General features: G+C 51.1%; 1 protein-coding gene across 1 annotated transcript in view; it reads left to right on the top strand.

Annotated features, from left to right (window-relative positions):
• The first annotated feature begins 4,783 nt into the window (after positions 1-4,783).
• Positions 4,784-24,924, top strand: part of LAMP3 (lysosome associated membrane protein 3) — a 28,679-nt gene continuing 8,538 nt past the window's right edge. The window contains exons 1-2 of the mRNA XM_027771420.1: positions 4,784-5,504; positions 7,333-7,461. Coding sequence (XP_027627221.1) covers positions 5,328-5,504; positions 7,333-7,461 — 306 coding nt within the window. The 5' untranslated portion in view covers positions 4,784-5,327. The remainder of the gene's footprint in view (positions 5,505-7,332; positions 7,462-24,924) is intronic.

Genomic DNA, 24,924 nt, shown 5'->3' with positions numbered 1-24,924 from the left:
GAGCGCGCAGTGCGGCTCCGGCGAGGCTGTCTCTTCCTGTGCTCCGCTTGGGGACCATAATCTCCTGCTCCTCGCGGAACGGGAAATCAGCATTAGCTTTGCGAGGCGCTCAGGGTAGAGGCTGCCTCGGAGAGGCCTATCGTGCCCGTTGATGAGTGCGGCTGGAACCGAGGAAAGGCCCCGCAGGTGGGGAATGCCCAGAGAACTGGCCCGTGCCCCCACGTGGTCACTGGCTTTCCCAGGAACGGGGCATGACTCCTCCCTCAGCTCCTCCCAGTGGCTGCAGGGAAACCACGCCCGGCCTTTGCCCCTCCCTGTGGTCTAGAGGAGCCAGCAGTGGGCCGAGGCTGGGGGACCGGCTGCCCTCCCCAGAGCTCTGTTGAGGAGAAGCGGTGCGAGGCAGGGGGGCTGGGAGACCCGTGTGGACGCCAGTGCACGTGTGGACTCTTTTTCCAATAGAGGATTGAGGCAGATTCTGGGCCACGTCCCAAATCTCGAGCTTCTGGCCATCGCCCTCTTCGTGGGTCTCAGGCAGACCCGCGACCTTGACTTGACCAGGAGCCAGAGGCGGCCTGTTTTGACAGGTTGGTCACATCCTGTGGTCGCATACGTAGGTTTGGTAAAACAGGACTCTTGTGGATCCGTTAGGACCTCACGAACATGAGCTCTCTGGCGTGAAGCATGGTCAGCATACCCACAGGGCACCGGGCAGTTCTGCATCACTCACCCCTGCAGGGAGAGGGCAAGGAGGGCCGGGTGCAAAGGGGAGTCCTGGGCCTGCGTTCCAGACCGGCCCCTCTCCCTCTCCAGCACCTGCGAACTCAGAGCTTCACACGCAGCCACCACCAGCCCAGCGGCTGGCCACCACCGCCGTCCTCCCCAGACACACAGCCGCCCTCACCCCACCTAGACTTCCCGCACACCACACAGCCTTCGGCCCGAGTCTCTTGGCCTCACACGGCTTCTGTGTTTACCCAGCACTGAGACAGGAGCCGCTTGCTGCTCTGTATTAAAGTCTGTGTGAAGTTCTACGGTCCTCCACGTGGGCAAAAGCTCCGAGGGAGCTTAACGTTTCATAAACATTTCAACCATCGCGCTTCCCCGCGCCCCACTTTTGAATTCACAAAGCAGAGTGGGGGCCACAATTTCTCGCAGTGGCCCACCCCTCCTGCTGTCTGAACCAAACACTCCACGCAGGCGCACAGCCGTCTTAGGATAGGGAGAAGGGTGAGCCAAAATATTAAAAATAGAAACCAAACCTGACCCTCCAACACCGAACACCTCTCAGAGCGGCTCCCACCCTCAGGTCACGATGACAGAAAAGGTGCTTTTCCCAAGAGCCCCAAAGCACGGCACCTTCACGCAGGTGCAGAGGACCCACTGGCTCTGACCAGTGACAGAAGGTGACCTGCGCCGTTCTGCAGGGTGTGGGGAAGAATGGGTAGACAGGGCTGGAGTACATTTCTGCTTGAAGTGGAGGGCTTACGACGGCATCTGCAGGAAAGCTCCCCTCTTAGAGGGTGGGAAATGCAGTGCAGGAAATACTCCCTGGGGACCTGCCTGAGCTCACGGGCACCAGGCGCACCCAGGGGTTTAGCAAGGGTATAATTATGTCCCGGGAGAACAAAACACAAGTGGTTCCCAGCGCCCCGTAGCCAGCCCTGCTCTTCACCACGAGCTGTTCCAGAACCCACACCTGGCAGTGAGCAACTCTCCCGTGATGACAGTGTGAGCTGTGCTTTCTTTCTAGGCAGCCAGTGGCTCGGATTGGCCCAAGCGAATTGCCGCAGTCACCCTTAAATAGCAGTCAGCTACTTCTATTGTGAAACAGAGTATCTTTCTCTGAGCTCTACAGTGTGGATGTAAAGATCCCATATAAAGTGATTTTATGAAGAGTTATTTTATAAAGTAAATCTAAATCCCATAAAATCTACGACTCTGCAGTACCATATGTTTAATGTATACAAATGAGTATTTTAGATACAAAAAAGGATCTTTAATTGATTTGAAGTAACTTAATGTCATTATATATAGGTGTGTGTGTGTGTGTGTGTGTGTGTGTGTGTGTGTATAGGCTGTAGGGAGTGGGAGTGTATACTTGCTGGAGAGAGACAGACAGAGGGACAGAGAGAAATCATACCCCAGGGAGATGGAGATGGTCATGCCACAGTCCCTCCTCCATTCGCCTCTCAGGATTTGGGACACACATGCACGTGTGCTTGGCGTGTTTTTCAGGCTTCTGAATCTGGGCCTTGACTGAGGAGTCAGTCATGTGGGATCCAGCGCCTTAATCACCATGCCACCTGCTGGCCCCCAAAGCTTTTTAAACCAGTGCCCAGACCAGCAGATGGCATAATGGTTACAGTGCTGGATGTTTTACAGTTGACCGCGGTTCGAGTCCTGGACCCGGTGGTTTGAAACACCCTTGGGGCGATAGTTTTACTTTTTTCTTTTGAGAGGAAGATTTTTGCTATAGGATGCATGTGCTCACCAGAGAGACAGAGAAAGAGAGAAAGTGAGAAATCATCCCCCAGGAGGAATGCCACACTGTAATCCCTTCTCCATTCTCCTTTTGGGATTTTGGGCATGCCAAATGCTGGTCCCCCAATCCATTTATTTTTAATTGCCAGAGGGCACATGCACTTGTTAGAGAGGCAGAGTGGGAGGAAGAACCTCCCAGTCCGACGTGGTCACGCTGCAACCCCTCCTCCTCCATTGCTCCTGCCTTTTGGGCTTTGGGACACACATGCACAAGTGCCTGGCATACTGTCCAAACTGCCAAGGTCAGAATTCAAACCCTGTGGCCAGCCATGTAGGATCAGGCTCCCTTAAGCACTAGGCCACGGAGCCAGCCCCCATTCGTCCCGTTTTCACTGAGCACGATGCACACAGGCACTGAGGGTAAAGACATACACAGTTCCCACCTTCAGGTTGCCCTTTTTTTTTTTGAATTCTATGAACAAGAGAGACAGGAAGACTCCAACGGAGTCTTGACGCCACAATCCACCCCAACCTCCAGCCAGTCCATGTGCACCAGGGCTCGAACCAGGAGCCTTCCCAGGCGGGGCTGCCTCACAGAGCTGCATTTATCTTTGCTTTTCATCTAATGGGAGAGATGTAGCCAACAAGTAACCAATTAACGTTCAAGCGAGGATGATACTCGGCTGATCCACGGGCCAGGCTGGTCGTTAAATATTTAGATGCCATCCCCATATATAATGACAAGTTGTGATTAATACGGCCCAGGTAATGAATGTAACACTGCAATGGAGAACTGTGGGAGAAGAGTTTATAAACAAGCAAACAAAACGCAGGGTCTCGTGCCACATCTCCTGCCTTAACCTCCGAAGTCCCCGGGATTACAGCGCACGCTGCTGTGCCCAGCCTTTAGGCGGGACTGGGACTCCAACCCGGGCCCTCCGTGTGCTCCCAGCCTGTGGAGCACAGTGTTTGGCCGCGTGCGTCCTGGGGCCGGGTTGGGGGCTGTTTCCGAGGAGCTGGCACTCCACCCTAAGCATGAAGGACAGCCACCAAAGTGCCAGCGCAGTCCCGGCTTGATGTCCTTCCTCGGTTAGAAGGGTGCGGCCGTCTGAAAAGTTGAGTAAGGAAATGACAGAAACTGGCCTACAACAAAACCCGGAAGGGGCTGTATGACCGGAAGTGTGTCTCCCGTCCACGGGGGCAGTTCAGCACAGATCGGCTGAGTGCGTGGCGAGGATGTGTAGGAACCATTCATGCGTCAGATCAGGGTTTGGACTAGGTGACCCCTAAGCCTCCTTTCAAGCCTGGGATGAGCTGATTCTGGAAAACGATGAAGCTCTGTGTGAGTCTTAATTATTCATGCTGCCACCACGGTCAGGCCACCACAGCAGCTGCTCCAGAAACACGGTTGTGTTTTTTTGTTTTTGTTTTTTTTTGTAGAGGTTTTTGCTATAGGGCATGTGCGCTCGCTAGACAGACAGAGACAGACATAGAGACAGAAAGTGAGAAATCACCCCCCAGGGAGGATGGCCACCTCGCAATCACTTCTCCTCCATTCTCCTCTCGGGATCTTGGGCACGCACGCACACGCGCCCGGCGTGAGTTTAAGCCACCGGGTCTGGGACTCAAACCACGGTCGGCTACATAGGAGTCCAGCAACACAGCCATTACGCTAACTGCTGGTCCCCAGAAACACGCTTTTATGTCAACCGTTCAGATTCACACTTGGGGGTAGGAAATGCGGAGACACTGACATCTAGACCTGGCCAGCACGATCCCTTCAGTGTGTGTTACTAACCCACCCCCACACACAAGGAGCCCTCTAAAACACGGGTGTGCCCGAGCCAGCAGCTGGTGTGCTGGTTAAGGCACCGGGTCTCACGGGGCTAACTGAGCAGTTCAGTCCCCGACCTGATGGCTTGTAAATATGCCGGGCATGTATGTGTGCACGCTCGACACCCCTGGAGGGGAGCGGAGAAAGGATTGTGGTCTGGTCGTCTGCCCAGGGGCTGATTTCTCTCTCTGTCTTTTTCCAGTGAGTGCACACACCCTGTGGCCAAAAAAATCTAAAAAAAAAAAAAACAAAAACAACAAACACAACCGAAACAACAAAAACAGAGATGCAATGGGAATATTACAGCTGTCACCCAGTGCTAAAATCCTTGCCGATCTTCATTTGAGTGTATGTTCCCCAAATTCTGAAACTATGCACGTTGTTTTGTTATAAGCAAACATTAAAATGAGAAGAGGGGAATGTCCTTGCACCAATATTTAATATTTCTGTTTCCTAATTTGCAGTAATTTTGCATGACGGCCATCCTCTAAGAGCAAAAGCCTTTCCAGAAGACAGAGGCTATCTTCAGCCTACGGCAGCACCAACAGCACAGGCCCCAGCAAAACTTCTCCTGCACCCAGCGGACCAAGGGCCGGACAGCACTTTAGAAGCAAGATCGGCAGATGGTTACATCACCTCTCAAATAGCTGCCACGACCTCCAGCTCTGAGAACCCCGCGACACACACAATCCCAACTCCAGCAACTGCCCCAGGAACTGCAAAAGGCACCCCATCCACCAACCCAGTTACCCACACCCTCGTCACAACCCAGGCCTTACCCAACAGCTCACACACAACTCCAGTGACTGAAGCTACAGTAGGCCCCAGCTTAGCGCCTCACCCGCAGCCACCCACTGTCACCCCACCGGCCCACACAACAGGAAGTAGCCCGTCAACTCTCAGCTACACAACTGGGAAAACCGCCCAGCTCAGCCACCAGACTACCCCTCCGACACCACATCAAGGCGCATCCAGTCAGAAGCCTATTCAACCCACTCATGCCCTAGGAACCATGACGGCTGCACACAATGTCACCCACACAGCCTCGCCTGCCACTGCAGCTCCTGGGCCCACCCTAGCACCTCGGCCGTCATCCGCCAAGATTGGAGTTTATCAAGTTCTGAACGGAAGCAGACTCTGTATAAAAGCCGAGCTGGGGATACAGCTGATCGTTCAAGACAAGGAGGCCGTAAGTTGGGGCCACTGTCCTGTTGCACTGTTTTTTCAAAAAGTTTGACAGTGAGGGACTCCCACATGGCTGTCGGGTTTGAGTTCCAGACACAGTGGCTTGAAATTCACAATGGGTGCCTGTGCGTGTGCCCGAGATCCTGGGAGGAGAATGGGAGAGAAGGGACTGAGGCGTGGCCACCCACTGGGGAGTGATTTTTCACTTCCCCTCTCACTGTCTCTGCCTCTCTCTGGCCCTGCCCGAGGGTGAAGAGAGAGGGTACCCCAAGGGGAAGGGCGTGGATTCAGAAAGGACAGACAGATAAAAGCGGAGGTCAGGCAGACTCATCTCTGCTGGCGAATGCGAATGGGCAACCCAGAGCCATTCTGTGCGCATTCTTCTACAGGAGAGTAAAGCGCTTCAGCTCGGGGCACTGCGGTTCCGAGCAAGCCCTGCTGGCCTTCTCTGGCTGAGGCTCGGTCTGTGAAGCCCAGGAGTAGAGTATGTCTTTGTTTGGAGTTTGCCCAGGCCCTGAAGCAAGGCTGCACCCACTTTAAGGTGCTCACTGCCGCTCTCCAGCAAGTGTATGTGCCCTACGGCAAAAACCTCTAAAAAAAGTGTGAGGGCCAGCCCACGGTTGGGGATGGAGGGTGCTGGAATTCACGCGGCCAGCTCTGTTGTTTGAGTCCTGAACCCGATGGCTTGAAAAACATGCTAGGTGTGTGTGCATTTTTAAAATCCCAAGAGAAGGGATTGTGGTCTGTGGTCATCCCCCTTGGGGCACTTTCTTGTCACCTCGTCCCCTTTGGCAAGCGCAGATGTCTCACGGAGAAGAAAAGCTCTGGTGGAGTTTGTTGCTAGAAACAAACCTTCCTCTGTGGCCTGCGCCTCTGCGTCAGTAACGGCTATGGGCGTGTCACTCTCCACTTGAGGACGAGTGTGTTTCAGCACGTCGGAAAACACGCTAACGGCGACTGGAGAGAGGAAAGCCGCAGTCCAGACGTGCCCACCCCTCGCCCTCGCCCACCTGGGCAGAAGGGTGGGGAGTGCTCAGTGCTGACCGCCCTGGCCCTACCAAGCCCTGGCTCCCTCCCTGTGAAATGGGAAGTTAGTGTGCCACGAATACGGAAGGTCCAGACGAATGAGAACTCCGAGGGAGCGGGTTGCCGTTACTTTTACTAAAGGAATCACTGTACTGTAATATTCATTTTCTTGCAGTTTTTAATGACTTCAGTAAAACTTCTGCATTCAGGTTTTTTTCTTCTTTTTTGGAGAGGTTTTTTGCTCTAGGGCACATACGCTTGCCAAACAGACAGAGAGAGACAGAGAGACAGAAAGTGAGAAATCACCCCCCCAGGGGGGATGACCACACCGCAATCCCTTCTCCTCCATTCTCCTCTCGGGATCTTGGGCACGCACGCACACACGCCCGGCGTGGGTTTTAAGCCACCGGGTCCAGGACTCGAACCGAGGTCGACTATATGGGAGTCCAGCGACATAGCCATTACGCTAACTGCTGGTCCCCCCCCCATTCAGGTTTTTACTGCAGACAGGGGTACCTCTGCAAGCAAGCCCTTCTTCCTCCACAGTAGCTGTCAACATAAATTTAAATACCGCACAGCTTGTTGGAACAGCCCAGCCTGGAATTACCCTCCAGGAGCTCCTGTCTGTGAGAGCACCCCTTCAAGAAAACTTTTGAAATCGCAGTTTGGGAATGAGAGCTATCAGCCGGGGTCTTTGCAGTGCACAAGTAAACACCCCTCGCCCTACGTTTCAGGCTCCTTTCCTAGTCCCCTTGCTGGAGTTTCCATCCGCATCTCACTGAACTGATCTGTCTTATCTGCTTTAGGCTTCTTCGCCTCAGAGATACTTCAACATCGAACCCAATGCAACCCGAGCCTCTGGGAACTGTGGCTCTCGAAAATCCAACCTTCTCTTGCATTTCCAGGGCGGATTTGTGAACCTCACATTCGCCAAGGTGAGACCTGGGCTCATTTGCTTTCCCTCCTCCTCATCTGAGCACTGGTGGGGCAGTCCTACACGTACCTAGAGTCCCAGCAGCCACGGCTCTCAGAGCCTTTGGGTGGCAGCTGGGAAAAGCGAGGGTGGGGGTGGGAGGTTTGCTTCTCCCCCAGCTCTGTGTGCAGCCAAGGAAGGCCCGAGTGCCCCGTGGGGGTCCTTGGCCTCTGGGGAACCAAACCACCATGCCCTTTGCAAACCGTACGAAGGAGGAAGTTGTCCAGGTCACGGCCGCGTAGAAAGTCCCAGTGGACACCACAAAGAAACAGGCTTGGTTATTCTAAGACCAAAATCAAATGTCAGAGCAGGTCCTTTCCAACCACAGCAGGCAAAGCGGGAAACTAACCAGGCACCGGGTTTTCCAGTCCACCTTCGGGAAGACGCTGAGATCAGACGTGAACTTGACCGTGTTACTCAGTCTCCTGTGACATTGGGCAAGCAAGGGAGCCTGCTGGAGGGATTCCTCTATCCACAGAAAAAGGGGGACAGGAGTTAGAGCGAGCTGAGGCCAGCACGTGCTGCAGTGGCTGAAGCACCTGGCTCCATGCAGTTTGCATTCTGCATGCAGTGGCTTGACGTACATGCCAGGTGCATGTGTGTGCATGCATGTGCATGCCCCAAATCCCCCCAAAATAACGGACAAATGGAGGAAAAAGAATTGCAGTGTGACCATGCATGCCCCATGGGGTGCTTTCCTACTTCCACATGCTCTCTCTCTGTGCCCAGCGAGCACACGTGCCCTCTGGCAAAAGACAGAAGAATCTCGTCTAATATGTGGACACCACAGTGACTGAAATAGGCAAAGGTCTCGTGGAAGACACTGGCCATTCCACTTTCTAGGGAGAGGCTCCCCTGTTGTCCCAGAGTATCTCAAATAGACCCTCCTCCCGCCAGGGACGAGCACTGAGATGACCCCTGCCCGTGGGACGGGGCGTCATCGCCGGCTAGCTGGGGCCTCTCCCTCCACTGTAACACGGAGATGGGGCTCCGTGATGGTGCGACCCTCTGGGGGCTGACCCGGGCAGGTTTCAGGCCCACTCCCAGCACCCGAGCACACTGGGCCAGCAGAGCAGGGCTGGCTGAGGCTAGGCATGACCTCACACCCTGTGGGTGCTCTGTCTCTCTCTCTCTCGCTCGCTCATAGAAGAAATAAATCAGTAAACTTCAAAGTGGAAATAATCGCACCAGCTCGTAGGACCCCTGGGAGGTCAGAAGGGGTGTAAGTTACTATTATTGTTGGTTTTTTTTTAAAGAATTGTTTAATCAATTATTATTTAAATTGCTATAGGTCATGCACGCTTAGGGGGGGGGTGTGTGGAAAGCATGTGGCCAGGTCCGGACTCAAACCGTGGCTGGCTATGTGGGAGTCCAGCGCCCCGACCACCACGCCACCGCTGGCCGGTTACTGCTGTTACTAACTTGGCCTCAGAGGCTTTGTCCTCCTGGTGCCTACTTTGCAGAGACGCACGTGAGAATCCATGGTTTCCTTTCAGTACCACATGAGAAAGACGTGGAGGGCAGGATAAGCGTTCCAGGCCTGGGCAATCACAGTTAAAGTCACAGTTAAAGAGGCGGCAGGAATGTCTTTAAAAGTCGCCCTAGTGGGACCAGCAGTTAGCGTAATGGCTATGTTGCTGGATTCCCATGTAGTTGACTGCGGTTCAAGTCCCAGACCAGGTGGCTCAAACTCGCGCCGGGCACATGTGCATGCGTGCCCAGGATCCTGAGAGGAGAATGGAGGAGAAGGGATTGCAGCGTGGCCATCCCCCCTGGGGGGTGATTTCTCGCTTTCTGTCTCTGTCTCTCTCTGTCTTTCTGGCGAGCTCATGCACCCTATAGCAAAAACCTCTCCAAAAATAAAAAGTCGCCCTGAGAAGCACTTTGCTTTAGTCCAGGGCTCAACCCCACACTGCCCAGATGGGTCATTGCTCAGGGGGAGCAGCAGCAGCGTCCAAGCAGCGTCCGGCATGATGCCCCACTTGGGTGCTGGCAAGGCCTAGAGCTGCAGGCAGGAGCTCCTGGGGCAACTTCCGTCCTTTCTTCCTGCCACTTCCCTCTCCTGATGCTCCTTCCCTACCTTTCCCTGCCTTCCCCACCTTCCCCTGCTTTCCCCACCTTCCCCTACCTTTCTGAGGCCTTGAAGCTAGACTCTGACCAAACTCATCCCGAGCGTGGAACCCCTGTCTTTCTGAAACTCCCTTGTGCTTCCAGTTGGACTCTGTGCCCGGTGCTCAGGAAATGTGTCCATCCGGAGCTAGCAGCTTCCCAGGCCCGCTGGCCTCCCTTCCCACCCCCATCCAGGCCCCACTGTGGCATCAGCTGCTTTGCCTGAGCCTCACCAGCCCAACCCACCTTGTTCATTCCACTCCCCACACAAATTCCCCAGCAGCGGACCTCGGTCCTGGGACAGGAAGAAACCAGGGAAGCTCCTAGAAGGTAAAGTTCCCACCAGCCTTAGTCATCCTGGGGATTTTCCACATTCTGAAAGAAAGATGTCTTTACCATAGGGCGGGCACCACCACGCCCAGAAAAGTGTCTTTAAACCAAAACAGGCCATACCTTTAAGGATTACAGGGGCTGGGCTGGCAGGTGGTGTGGTGGTCAGGGCTCTAGACTTCAGCATGGCATACCACAGTTTAAGCCCCATTCCTGGTGGCTTTCTTTTTTTTTTCGGAGAGATTTTCACTGTAGGGCGCATGCGCTCGCCAGACAGACAGAGAGAGACATAGAGACAGAAAGCGAGAAATCACCCCCCAGGGGGGATGGTCACGCCTCAATCCCTTCTCCTCCATTCTCCTCTCGGGATCTTGGGCACGCACGCACACGCGCCCGACGTGAGTTTTAAGCCACCGGGTCCGGGACACGAACCGCGGTCGACTACGTGGGAGTCCAGCGACATAGCCATTACGCTAACTGCTGGTTCATATGGTGACTTGCTTTTTCACTTTCTCTCTATCGCTCTGTGTCTCTCTGGTCAAATGAAAAATGATAATAATAACAGTAAATAAAATTAAATAATTATTTTTTTAAAGAATCTTTAAAAAGAAAAAAAGATCACAGAGCCCAAGCATATAATTAAATAATTGAAGTAAGCTAGTAAAATCTTTGTTTTTTTTCCGTAAGAGAGGTTTTTGCTATAGGACATGTGCCCTCTCCAGATAGACAGAGAGAGACAGAGAGACAGAAACCAAGAAATCACTTCCCAGGAGGATGGCCACACTACAGTCCTGTCTCTATTCTCCTTTCAAGATTTTGGGCATGCATGCACTCACACGCAGCATGAGTTTTAAGTCACTGGGTTCGGGACTTGAACATGGTCGGCTGTATGGAAGTCCAGCAATGTAACTATTATGCCGCCTGCTAGTCCCAATTTTTGTATCTTGAAATAGGTAGTCCTAATTTTTTTTTCATCAAAAATGAAGAACTTCATCAAAAACTAAAGACAAGGGAACCAGCAGTTAGCGTAATGACTATGTCGCTGGACTCCCACGTAGTCGACCGCGGTTCGCATCCCGGATCCGGTGGCTTAAAACTCATGCCGGGCACGTGTGTGTGCATGCCCAAGATCCCGAGAGGAGAATGGAGGAGAAGGGATTGCCGCATGACCATCCCCCCTGGGGGGTGATTTCTCGCTTTCTGTCTCTATGTCTCTCTCTGTCTGTCTGGCGAGCGCACGCACCCTATAGTGAAAAAAACCTCTCCAAAAAAAAAATGAAAGACAAGAGGGGCCAGGAGGTGGTGTAGAGATGAGGGCACTGGGCCACCACGTGGCCAACTGCAGTTTGAGTCCCAGGCCTGACGGCTTGAAAACCACACCAGGCACGAGTACGCGTGTGCCCGAAATCCTGAGAGGAGCCTGGAGGAGAAGGAACTGAGGTGTGGCCATCCCTTCCGGCTGTGATTTCTCACCTCCTCTCTCTCTCTCTCTCTCTCTCTCTCTCTCTCCAGTGAGTGCACATGCCCTATGGAAAAACCTTAAAAAAAAAACAAAAAAAAAAAAAACAGAATAAAGACCAGGAAGATTTCCTTTTCCATATAGTTTAATAAAAAGACACTAGAGTAAGGGTAAAACGTTAGTGACTGAAAAGGCCTCAGGGCCATTCTGAGCGGCTACCCTATCGTGCCGCTTGTTAAATAATTCACATGTTACCTCCATCCGGTGGTAATGAGAGACCGGTGTTTCCAGATCATCTGATCTTTCTGCAAGAGAAAGCAATAATCCAGATTTTTAAAATAAAAGCCATGGTTTTTCATTTATGGGACAAAGAAATGGGTTAGTATCTGTTGCGGTATTGTCAACTGGACTGGTGAGAGATGTACACACATTGAAATTTTCACTGTCAGCTAAGTAACATGATTGAGTGTATAAAAGAAATTGAAATCATAATAAAAGGTTATAAAATAAAACAAAAGCCATGATTTTTAAATGTCGGCAGCACATTTTAGAACATTCGAACTCTGGGACCAGCAATTGGCGTAATGGCCATGTCGCTGGACTCCCATGTAGTCGACTGCGGTTGGAATCCTGGACCCGGTGGCTTAAACTCACACCAGGCGCATGTGCATGCGTGGCCAAGATCCCGAGAGGAGAATGGAGGAGAAGGGATTGCGGCGTGGCCATCCCCCCGGGGGGTGATTTCTCGCTTTTTGTCTCTCTGTCTCTCTCTGTCTTTCTGGTGAGCGTATGGGCCCTATAGCAAAAACTTCTCCAAAATGCAAACAAAAGAACATTCGAGCTCTGTGCTGGCCGAAAGATACACAGCTGAGGTCAGATTTGGGATGTGGACCCTTAAGTAGCAACTTCTGCCCCAATAGTTGTACTGCACGTTTGTACTTAGGCAGGAAAGCCTTCTAGATTTTTCCGAAAGGAAATAAGTTCAAAGATTCAGGCAGTCACTTTTCGAGTGTAGCTCCTCTATAAACCAGGGTTTCTTTTCTTTTTTTTTTTAACGTTTTTTTTTTGAGAAGTTTTTGCTATAGGGCGCGTGCGCTTGCCAGACAGAGAGAGACAGAGAGACAGAAAGTGAGAAATCACCCCCCAGGGGGGATGACCACACCGCAATTCCTTCTCCTCCTTCTCCTCTCAGGATCTTGAGCATGCACACACACACGCTCGGCGTGAGTTTTAAGCCACTGGGTCCGGGACACGAACCGAACCAGCCACTGGGTCCGGGACGCGAACTGCGGTTGACTACGTGGGAGTCCAGCGACATAGCCATTACGCTAACTGCTGGCCCCTAAACCAGGGTTTCTTGGCAGCAGTAGTGAAAACACGTGAGGCCGGGTGAGTCTTCACCGTGGGGTCTGGTGGGTGTTTCAGCAGCACTCGAGTTTCTGTCTGCTAATGCCGCAGCAGCCCCACTCGCCGTCCAGCACCCCTGCTTGCCATCTGGCGCCCTCGCTCGCAGTCCGACGACCCCACGTGTCTCCAGACTTTGCCAAATGCCTTGTGGGAGGCAAAATCTCCCCTGCTTGAGAACCCCTGCTCTAGAGAGAAACAGAACCTTAGAAAGTCCAAGTTCACTCATGGTGATAAAGTAGGTACCATGAGAACCAGGTTGTCGGGTGATAAACGCTGACTGGGAGGCCTGGCTTATCAGCCCGTTTGCAATAACTTGATGACCTGCCTACGTTGCTGCTGCGAGTGAGCTAGGCATATGGGAGGAAATATGAAAAATAACGGCTGTTGGCTCAAAATCAAATACATACACACACACATATATATATTTGGCCAGAGGTGCGTGTGCTCACCGGAGAGACAGAGAGCGACCACACCCTTCAGTAAGGCATGGTCACGCCCCCGTCCTTCTCCCTCCAGCTCCCCTTCCCAGGCAGGTTTTGAAGCGTTCATGCAAATGTACCCATGTGTCTTTCAAGCTGCCAGGACCAGGATTCAAACCGCCGTCAGCCATGTGGGATCTGGCTCCCTCTCCAGAGCACTTAACTTGTGCATGTGGGCCTAGCTCAACAACATCAAGAAAAATTTACCTCCTAGAGTGTCACTTACCCTTTTGTTTACTCAAGACTAAAATCACCCATATCGTTTGTGCCCATGGACAAGTGGCTGGTAATCTGAGCCTCGGTTTCTTCTACAAGCTGGGGCCGACCCAGACTGACTTTGTTGGCCTGCTGTGGGGTAAGCCAGGCTAGAGTATGTGGCCCGTGTTGGGGTCGGGAGAGGTAGAGTAGCTTTCGCATTTCTTTATTAAGTTTCTTTCTTCCGTGAGAGGCACTGCCAACCGGGTCTCCATGCCGCGTCCCCCCCAGCATTAGCTAATCCCACACCTTGGGCACGTGTGAACTCAGGGTGTTCTCTGGACTCGAACCCAGAACTTTCCCAAGTGGGTGCGCCTCGCAGAGTGTCGAGTTTTCTCATTTCTACTCAGCATCCCCTTAGAGAAGGGTACGTTTCACAAATTGGCACGGCATCCTTGCATAGGCCCTTACTGCACTGTTCTATTCTAGTGTACGAGCAGTTTCCTGCACTGAAGAGCTGAGAACCTCCCCTCGGTATCTTATTTGATTAGGGTGACGTGCTGAAAGCTGTTCCGGTCTCTCAAGATCAAGAGCAACATATTTCCCCTTCCCTGCTCTCTCTTTCTTCCTGTCTGGATTTTTTTTTTTTAAACACGCTTCAGTAACTCTGTGTAGTTTATTTTTCTGGGCTTCAACACTATCCTTTCCCCGGCAGCTTCAGGTTCCCAGCCCCGGCTCTGCTGTGGGAGACCAGTCCACGAGGGGTCAGAGAGCGGCTGGGCTGTGGGGCACCTGAATCGGCCACATAGCGACGAGCCCAGCCCAGGTCTTGCCATCGATGCTGCCAGCCCACCTCGCGATTCCCCAGAGCCTTTCTGGAGTGGCGGGGACCTTCCTGGCTTTGGAACGGGGCTGCTGAGATCTGTGATCAGAGTTCTGTTGACGGAAAAATAACCAACTGTAAAAATGAATAATGAATAATTAATGTGGTTTACTTTTAAGCAGAATATGAGTGACCTCGGCCCTGAGAGGAGGCATACATACCTTTCTCAGGGTGATTACAGACAGGGTTTTTGTTTTGTTTAATTTTGAGATTTACACACAAAATTAGTGAAGAGTTTTTTATTGGTCTGGCCCAAAGAGGCGGAACTGTGGAAGGGGGGGGGGCTTGTAGGTTATAGGTGGGTTTTACAGTTTCTAGGTTGGTGATTGGAAGGGAAGATCTGTGTCCTGGGAAGAGATTTGTAAAGAAATGTTTAATCTAGATTTTAAGGAAAGGGGAGTTCTGTGCCTTGGGAAGAGATTAGCAGAAGAATACACTGTGATCAGTGGAATACACATCTCAAAGGTATGTCAGGGACAGGATGGAGGAAGAATCCTGTTAAATGGGGGAAATGTTCTGTTAATGTTTGTGGACGTGACCCCTCCTAGGCCCTCTGGAAAGGACTTTGGAAAAATAGGACAAGGCAGTCACACTTCGGTCCACAGTTCAAACAGCAACACTCTCAGTGCACCACCTAGCGCTTCCCGAGCCCGTGGTACCTGGATCCGGTTCCGTTTCCGACTGGTTCATCTCTCGTTTCCCCCTGCCTGGAGTGCCCCTACCACCACCTGGCATTTAAGATGGCTCAGATGGAACCAGCAGTTAGTGTAATGGCTGTGGCTGGACTCCCATGTAGTCGACTATGGTTCACGTCCCGGACCCGGTGGCTTAAACTCACGCCGGGCTCGTGTGCGTGCATGCCCAAGATCCCTAGAGGAGAATGGAGGAGAAGGGATTGTGGCGTGGCCATCCCCCCTGGGGGGGTGATTTCTCACTTTCTGTCTCTCTCTGTCTTTCTGGCAAGTGCACACGCCCTGTAGCAAAAAAAAAAAAACCTCTCTCTCAAAAAAAAATCAATAAATAAGGGGGAACCAGCAGTTAGTGTAATGGCTATGTCGCTGGACTCCCACATAGTCGACCGCAGTTTGAGTCCCAGACCCGGTCGCTTAAACTCACGCCGGGCACGTGTGCGTGCGTGCTCAAGATCCCGAGAGGAGAATGGAGGAGAAGGAATTGCAGCATAGCCATCCCCACTGGGGGGTGATTTCTCATTTTCTGTCTCTCTGTCTCTCTCTGTCTGGCGAGTGCACAAAAAAACCCCCCCAAAAAAAAAAAAAAAAAAAGATGGCTCGGTTATTGCCACGCTACAGAGCCTCCTCAGCCCCTCACCTCCACCCCAGGTAAAAGTAAGAGACCTTCTTCGCTTTGCTCCCTGGGTCTCCGTCTGCTGTTTCCAACTGCACCGAAGCACTGTAGGCAAAGTCTAAGGCTCATGCGTGGTGCCCTCCGGCGCCCACCCAGCCGGGCTAGTCTGTGCTTAGCAAACCTCCTGAATAAGAGTCAGTGATGTCGCAGCATGGGAGCGTGCTGAGCTGCTTGTGTAAGATCCCTGGTTCTGTGGGTCCAGACCTCTAAAATTGGAGACCCACCCTGAGGGTGCAAAATAAAGCCACAGCCACAATAAAAGTAGATAGAAAAGAGAATTTAATAGGAAAGAGATTTTTAGAAAGAAGTACACCCAAAAGACTTTTGGGCGGGCAGGTTGCTAGGTAGCAACTGCTTGGGACTGGTCAGGTGTTTTTATTACTAGAAGTAACCGTGAATATTTAGCGGTGGGAGGTCTGTCATACTATCTATGTCCCTTGTTTGAAATTCCCAGGCTTTCTCCTGCGCCTGCCTGCGCATCTCTCTTACTGTGAAGAATTTGAGGAATGTGATCACTAACTGTGCGTGCCCAGTGTGAGCCAGGATAGGAGTGTCCTTGTTGGGATGAACTGCCTGAGTAGCTTATTGCCCCAGTGGGAACCAGGATGTTGACCGAAACGTCTTGTTGGGTCTTTTTGTATTTGTGAGGAGTGGTAAGAGGGAAAGTTACAAGTCCCTGTAAGTCTTCCTCAGATACCAAGGAAGAAAAATGGTATTTGCCTCTCCTTCCTGGCTCCAGGAGCTGGGTGGGAAGGGGGCATTTTCATAGAGGGTCTGCTAGTAACCCCTGATAAGTTGCGATGGGTGTGACAGGTGTCCTTCTGCTGTTTTCTTAGGGCTGCCCGCTCATGGCTAGCTACCTGCCTATCACATTCCCCCCTCGAGGACTTGAGACCCTGGAATCATGCAGGGAGAATGGACTGAAGGTCTCTTCTGTAGCTCCTTCCGGCTGACACATGGGCCCTCCGGAGAGAGGGGAGTCAGAGCCTCAGTCCTTGCTCTCTGTCGTGCCAGGCCCAAGGCTAGGCGGAGACTTCAGAGGAGTCCTCACTTGAATCACAGAGGAGAGAGGTTCATATTATTAGGCCCTAGCTGATATTGTTGTAACACAAAAATAGATGTTTCCAGTTGGTAGCGGGCTTAGGAAGGGCCTGAAATAATGGAGGGCCAGAGCTTATAACCAAGATAATCATTCTAAGTGGGCTGGCTAGGGAAACAGAGTTAACGCGAGAGTCTTAGCATAGCAAGAGGAAGGCCCTACATTTCCAATGTTGTGGCCTTTTCTAGGAGATTCTTAACGTCTTGTCGGACTTGTCCTGACAAAGTAACATGGTATTGGTGTATTTTCTTTAGCTGTCAGAGATCTGTGTTTAGGTACTCGTTAGAGTCTTGTCCGTGGGGAGCAATTTTGAAGCTGTGAACGACAACACTGAAAGCAGTAACAACAGACAAATTCAGGTTTTATTGTATATAGCATTTAAAGGTAACTACCTGGCTTGTGATTGGTGGCATTACATTAGTACAATTAGCTTTAGAACCTGAATTTGATGAATTCTTGCAACTCTTTCTTAGACTCTTGTAACATGACTCAAACCTTCAAGGGCACGCTGTAGCCTTTTCAGTTAGTGCCCCTTCTTACCTTCTGTCTTGAGGTAATCGAGCCCTTCTACCTTAAGACAAAAGTTTTACCATGTAAATTCCTTCTCTACCCAACCTTTCCCTTTAAACTTCTTCACCAGAAACACATTTTCCTTTCATTTTCCTTCCTGTTTACTACTATTCTCCTTTCTTTACAAGGTTATTTTTAGACATTGCCTTCACCATTGATCTCACAACGTTTTGTATCTTAAAGACGTGTTTCCATCTGTTACTTTACGGTTTCCCTGAGGCTTGTGTGGTGGAGTTGTTGGATGTCCAAGGGGAGCCGTCGGGCCCTCGGGCCATCAACTCTCAAGTTCTGAGCCAGCGTGGACTTAGAAGTCCTGAGCTCCCTTTAGAGCTGGGCCATTCCTGTCTCTGGTGACCAGCTCCTCCACGTTGGGGACAGGGCTGCGCATGTCAGTTATGTTATGGGCGTTTCTTCTGTAGGAAGAGGGAGGACAGAGGCTGGAGTTAGAACCACACAGGTCTCAAATCTTATCTCAGGGTGTTCCAGAAGGATTGATATCTAAGTGGGCGGTTATCGGAAGGTCAGATAGGCGCCTCGCAGTCTAGAACTTGGGAGGCCTGATGGGGGTGGGGTGTTCACCTGCCCTGCAGTCCACGTAAGGGAGGCTTCAGCGAGGAAGGCTGCGGTTGCTACGGCCCCAGGGCAGCCTGGCCACCCACTAGCCACCTGGTCCAGTTTCTTAGACCGGTGTGCGACTGGTCTGGAAACAGGGCCTATGTGCTGAGGAACAACTCCCAGGGCAATTCCTCGTTTTTCCATCACAAAGAGTTGAAACTGGCTGGTCTGGACGAGGGAGCCCTTATGAGGGCTTCCTTCAAAGCCTTAAAGGCAGCTTTCTGACAGGGCTCCCAGAGAATAGGTTCTTCCTCAACCTTCCTCAAGGCCTCATACAAGGGCTGGGCTATGCGCCCACAACCAGGCATCCATATCCGACAGGACTCTGCAGGCCCCAAGAATGCCCAGAGTTGGCAGTGTGTCCAGGGCTCAGGTATCTGCAGAATGGCTTGGACTCATTCAGGGGGCAATCTTCTTAATCCTTCTTGGATAAGGAGTCCAAGATACCTAACTTCAGGTTTTTTCGTTTGTTTGTTTCTGTTTTTGAGAGTTTTTTGCTGTAGGGAGCATGCACTCACCAGAAAGACAGAGAGAGACAGAAAGCGAGAAATCACCCCCCAGGGGGGATGGCCACGCCGCAATCCCTTCTCCTCCATTCTCCTCTCGGGATCTTGGGTATGCATGCACATGCTCCCAGCGTGAGTTTAAACCACTGGGTCTGTGACTACATGGGAGTCCAGCGACATAGCCATTATGCTAACTGCTGGTCCCCCCACGTTAACTGTTGAGGTGCCCCCTTCTCTCTCCACTCAAAAGCAAACAGGAATTGGGAACCTTTATCTATTGGAACGCAGAAGAAAGCATCCTTCAGATGTAAAATGGAAGACGGATGAGAGTCTGGGGCACACTCCCCGAGTAGTGTAAGGGTTTGGCCCCATTGGGTGAATGGGAACAACCATTCATAGCTCTGAGGTCTTGGACTAGGCGATCTTTCCAGAGGGCTTTTTTACTGCTAGAATGGGAGAGTTACAGGGTGACTCACAGGGGTTAAAACGCCAGCCTGTATAATTGGTTGAAGACAGTGAATGGCCTCAGGTTTAAGCGGGTATTGTTTTTATGTGGGAGGTATTAGGATCCTTAAGCCTGATTTTAACAGGGATAGCTGGTTTTGCCTTCCTGGTGTGTCTATCGCTCAGACTTCTGGGTTGATTCCCTGAATGAGGTCGTTTTGTTGACGTGCTTTAGGATCAGGGTCTAATAACAGTCCCCAAAAGGCAGACGTGGGAGGTCGCGGTGATAATTGGGCACCCAGCTTACTGAGGATACCCCTTTCCATGAGGGGAGTAGGGCACTGAGGTGTAATTAGGAATGGATGGGAGAACATTATGTCCTCCCCAGCACAGCAGAGAGCTGGGTTAAAGGGCAATGAGCAAGTTTACCTGACACCCCACAATGAGTCGAGAGTCAGAGGAGGGGGCTCCAGCATAAGCGGCAAGCGCTGAGTAGGCGGCTCCCGTGTCAATAAGAAAAGTATGGGTCCTACCTGCCACCTCCAAGGTCGCCCTGGGCTCCGATCCCATGATGCCGAAGGCTGTCGCGGGAGCCCACTGGAGTGGAGGGCGTCCTCATTGGAGGGCCACTGCTGAGGCCTCTTCAGGGCCTGACCCGGGGTCCCAGAACTCCCAGGGCAGTCCCTGGCCCAGTGGCCTGATCAGCCACATTTGGGGCAAGGCTTTTGTGGAGACTTTAGTAGACAGCAGTCCTTCTTGTGTCCAGGCTTCTGACAGTGATCACAGGTCACTAGGGATTTCCTAGGGCGACCAGGAGGTGGATTCTGCCCAAACAACTCAGCAATTAGTTGAGCCTGCCTATTTTCCTTCCACTTTTCCTTGACCTTAACCCTGTCCTCTTCTTCTAGGTCTCAGTTGTAAAAGACTGAAGAGGCCACTCTCAGGAGTTCTGCTGAGGGGGTGCTGGGTCCCAGTGATAGCTTTTGGAGCTGCCTGGTAGATAAATTTATCATTGGGGAGCAGCTTTCCCTCTTCTGAATCACGGTCAATAGTAGTATGCTTAATAAGAGCCCCCTTTAAACACTCAGAGAAGGCTGGGTGTGGGGGGGTAACCAGCAGTTAGCGTAATGGCTATGTCGCTGGACTCCCATGTGGTAGACCGCAGTTTGAGTCCCGGACTCGGTAGCTTAAACTCACGCTGGGTGCATGTGCGTGCATGTCCAAGATCCTGAGAGGAGAATGGAGGAGAAAGGATTGCAGCATGGCCATCACTTTCTATCTCTCTGTCTCTCTCTGTCTTTCTGGCGAGCACATGTCCCCTATAGCAAAAACCTTTCCAGTAAATAAATAAATAAATAAATAAGGCTGTGGGATTTTCCTGAGACCCTTGATCAATTGTGGCCACTTTGTTAGAGTTTATAGGTTTTACTCTACTTGCTTTTAGGCCTCCCATGAGACATAGGAGCGTATGATCTCGCTGCCAAATCCCTTCTGGGGAGTTGTAGTCCTAGTTGGGATCCGTTCCTGGGACTGCCATAGTCCCTATAGGGTACCCCTCATTTTCTCTGTGTAATGAGTCTCCAAACTGGACAGCAGCTTCCCCAATTCTGCCCCTTCCAGTTTTAGTGAGTGTTCGATTAAAATTACAGTTACATCTCTCCATGAAGGAGAGGAAAAGGATAAGACCACTCTCGAAATCCCTCCAAATACTTGTCAGGATCTTCTGAACAACTTTCAAGATCTTTTTGTATTTGACGGATCTCTCATGGTAAATGGGACATGAATGCTGATGGCGTGTCGTTTGGACCGGCCACTTCCTGAAGTGGGCACATGGGCTCTGGAAGTTTAAGGTGGCCTGGGCATGGAGGGAGATGACCCAGGGTCACAGTCTCAGGATTTACATCCCGTTTAGCTCTCTCTGGGAGAGGTGCAGGAGGAACAGTTTGGATGTTTGGAAGGGATGGTGATAAACAGCCAGACAAAGCTTTGGGTCAGACCTAGGAGCCTAAAAGCCTGGACATACGGCACCTCAGTCCACTTCCCCTGGTTCCTACACCATTTATCTAACTGGAAAATGGAATGATAATCTAGGACCCCATTTACTGACCAAATGATCCCTCCGGCATCCCGTACTGTGGCCATGCAGTATTATAAAAGAGGATGAGCCGCCTCCGCTTGGGAGGTTGAGGGTCCAACTGGTCCCAGTGAGAGGATGCGCCATAGTGGGGGAGTCTCTTTAGAATCTAAGACAGATTTCTCATCTAGAAGGAGGGAAGAAAGAAAAAGAAACAGAATGTAGAGGCAAGCCTAGGACGGCTGGAGGCATCCCTGCAGAGCCAGTCCAGGTAACAAACCTCCAGGGTTGTGCTAGCTGACTGGAGAGGAGGGAACGGAGGCAGACCGCTCCCCCTCGTGCCCCGGAGTGAGTGCGCCTAGCCAAGGGCCTGTGAACCTGTCCCAAATATCCATCCCAAAGGCCTGGGACCATTATTTTTTTTGGAGAGGTTTTTGCTATAAGGTGTGTGGGCTCACCAGACAGAGAGAGACAGAGAGACAGAAAGCAAGAAATCACCCCCTAGGGGGGATGGCCACGCCTCAATCCCTTCTCCTCCATTCTCCTCTTGGGATCTTGGGCACACACACACACACACACGTGCCCAGCATGAGTTTTAAGCCACCGGGTCCAGGACGTGAACCACGGTCGACTGCATGGGAGTCCAGCAACATAGCCATTACGCTAACTGCTGGTCCCGGCCTGGGACCATTTTCAAGAGTTCCTCTGAGAGCGTCCCCAATCATTCCTGGGAAGTCTAAAAGAAGAAGTTAAAACCCCTTCCCAGACTCATTTCCCATTTTGTGTGAGACCTGACAGGTCAAACCTCTTAAACTCACCAGCATGGAAAAGTACCACACGAGGCAAAAATGCCATCTGTAAGAAATGTATTAGTGATAAGGAGAAAAAACGCGAAACTTTTAGATTAGTAAACTCTGTACCTAAAAGTTTATAGGTTTGGAAAAACAGGGCAGGGAAGGAGATGGTGAACCCAGGGCTCCAGAAATCCAAGCCCCAGAAAAGAAGGTAGTGGAGTCAGAGCCAATGACAGCAGAGAGCCCAGCGAAGCGCAGGGTGGTGTGTGCTCGCAGCGTGCTGTGTGCTCACGGACCTCCTCTGTGTGCAGTGGGAGACTCGGTGGTTGCAGCAGGGAGAACTCGGTCCGGAAAGCGCCTCAGAGTGTGATCCGAGTCAGGGCCCCAAATGTCATTGACTGGGAGAGTGCTGAGCTGTTGTGAAGTCCTTGATTCTGGGGATCAAGGCCTCTAAAATCAGAGACCTGTCCCTATACACAAAATAAAGCTATAACCACAATAAAAATAAAGCTATAACCACAATAAACGTAATAAATCAGAGACCTGTCCCTATACACAAAATAAAGCTATAACCACAATAAAAATAAAGCTATAACCACAATAAACGTAATAAATCAGAGACCTGTCCCTATACACAAAATAAAGCTATAACCACAATAAACGTAATTAGAAAAGAAAGTTTAATACAAAAGACGGATTTTAGAAAGAAATAAATCCAAAAGGCCGACAGGTTGCTAGGTAGCAACAGCGTTTGGAACTGATTAGGCGTTGTTTTTATTACTAGAAGTGATAATGAACATTTAGCCGCGGGAGGTCTGCCATAGCATCTGCGTTCTTTGTCTGAATTCATGGGCTTTCTCCAGCACTTGTAGGTCTTTCTCACGGTGAAGAATTTGAGGACTTGGATCACCTAACTGCGCATGCCCAGTGTGAGCCATAATGCCAGGCGCACCCTTACTAGGATGGACTGCCGGATCAGCTTACTGCCCCAGTGGGAATCAGGATTTTGACCCAAACATCTTGTTGGGTCTTTTTGTATTTGGCTTCCAGGGCAAGCTTGACTGGCTGGCCTGTCTGGGCCCTCGTCCTTTGCTATAAAAAGATGGGTATGGTGCTGTACCCTCAGCTTGCTGAGGAAGGTGAGGGACTTCCCTGGGGACCTAGGGTCTCTTTGTTGAGGTGTTCAGAGCTCTGTTTAGATACCAGCAGGGAGGAGCAGTTGAGTACTGCCAAGAGACCATAACAGATGCAAGCCTCCATTCAAATGGACATGCTGAAGGAGCCAAAGTACCGCAGGCAGCTACTGGGGCCCCAGGCTCCGTTTGTCAATGCTGGTGGTTACCCGAGGGTTTTCACTTTCTCTTCTGCAGTCTGGCAGGTGGGTATGTGTCACCCCCAGTGCAAACCCCAGATGAGAAGATCCTCTGACAGAGAATAACCCACCGTGACCCACAGAATGCTGTTGTACTTTCCCGGGTTTGGACTCAATCTGGCACCGGTGTAAAGCTCCCGATCACCCTCCTCAGCCCCTTCACTGTCCTTCACTGTCCTTCACTCACTCCACCCACAGGCCAAGGTCAGGTGAGCTTCTTCAATCACCAGGGCTCCGCTAAACTCTCTTGTTCTCTCTTTCTGTTTGTGGTAGATCTGAGCTCTGGGAAAGAGAAAAATCACGATTTGTGCACACGGGAAAGGTTAACTGGGAAGGGGCAATCTGACTTGTTATCATTGTGTAAAACATCAGTTAAAATTTGGGTGAAGACGGTGCTGTGTTAATAAAGGGTTCCTTCATTTAATAGTCACATCAACCTAATAGTGCATTCCACTAGTAGCTCATTCTTCCACGGAATTAGTAAAAAGTTAAATATTTGGCTGGGCTAGTGGGGGCGTGGTTCAAGTGGCTGGATCCCACATGGCTGACTACATACTTTACGCCCCAGACCCTGCAGCTCGGAAAACATGTGCCGTGTGAGTGCGTGTGCCCAAGAGCCACCCTGAATGGAGTAATGGGGGAGTAGGATCACGGCATGGTCATGTCCCAAGGGGAAGGGCAGGTGCAGGGAGCTTGGATGTGGGTAGGCTCGCTCTCCTTCTCCCTCCCACTGCTGAGCATGCATGCCCTCTAGCGAACTAGAAAGAAGTACTGTTAAATACTGAGAATGTTCTTGAAGATTTGACGACTCAAACTAGGTTAATGAAGAGCAAAGAGCTGTTTAAGAATTAGCATTTGAAAATGGTTTAGCCACATCGCACTCTCCCAGCTAGGAGGTTAGCCTCTCTTCCTAGCACGGATTAGTTTAGTTCTAGCCGGCTGACCTGTTCACAACCTGGCTTTCCTCTGATGCAGACCAGGGGTTGACAAGCTATGGCCCCCAGGCCAGCCTGCCCCCAGAATGCACAGCCCATAGCATGGCTTTTATATTTTTAAATGATTGGGGGGTGTTTTGTGACAAATGGGGCATACGTGAAATCCAGATGTCAGCGTTCATATATGCAGTTCCTTTGAATCACAGCCAAACTCACTTGTCTACATGTTACCTATGGCTGCTTCTGCCACGCAGTGGCAGAGTTGAGTAACTGCAACAAAGCACCACAAAACCTACAGTGCTATCTCGCTCTGTAGAGAAAATCTGTCAGGCCAACAGGTGGTGGGGAGGCCAAGGAGTTGGATCTCACACAGCCAACTCTGTGGTTTGAGGCCCAGACCTGGTAGCTTGAAAAACGTATCAGGCACATGTGTGTGCATGCCCAAAATCCCAGGAAGAGAATGGAGAAGAAGGGATTGCAGAGTAGCCACCCTCAGGAGGGTGATTTCTTACTGTCTCTCTTTCTCTCTGTCTCTGTCTCTCTCCAGTGAGTGCGCGCACACACACACTATAGCAAAAATCTAAAAAGAAAACAAAGAGAAGAAAAATAGAAAGACTGACGAAGACTCAGAGTCAACTTTAATTCTATTCCCATTCGAATTATGCCAGATTCTGAATTCTACGTCTTTTTTATTTATTTATTTATTTATTTGGAGAGGTTTTTGCTATAGGGCGCATGCGCTCGCCAGACAGACAGAGAGAGACAAAGAGACAGAGAGACAGAAAGCGA

The sequence above is a fragment of the Tupaia chinensis genome, unplaced genomic scaffold (genome assembly GCF_000334495.1).
Source record: "Tupaia chinensis unplaced genomic scaffold, TupChi_1.0 Scaffold000212_1, whole genome shotgun sequence".
Taxonomy (NCBI): domain Eukaryota; kingdom Metazoa; phylum Chordata; class Mammalia; order Scandentia; family Tupaiidae; genus Tupaia; species Tupaia belangeri.
This window is presented reverse-complemented; position numbering and strand designations above follow the sequence as displayed.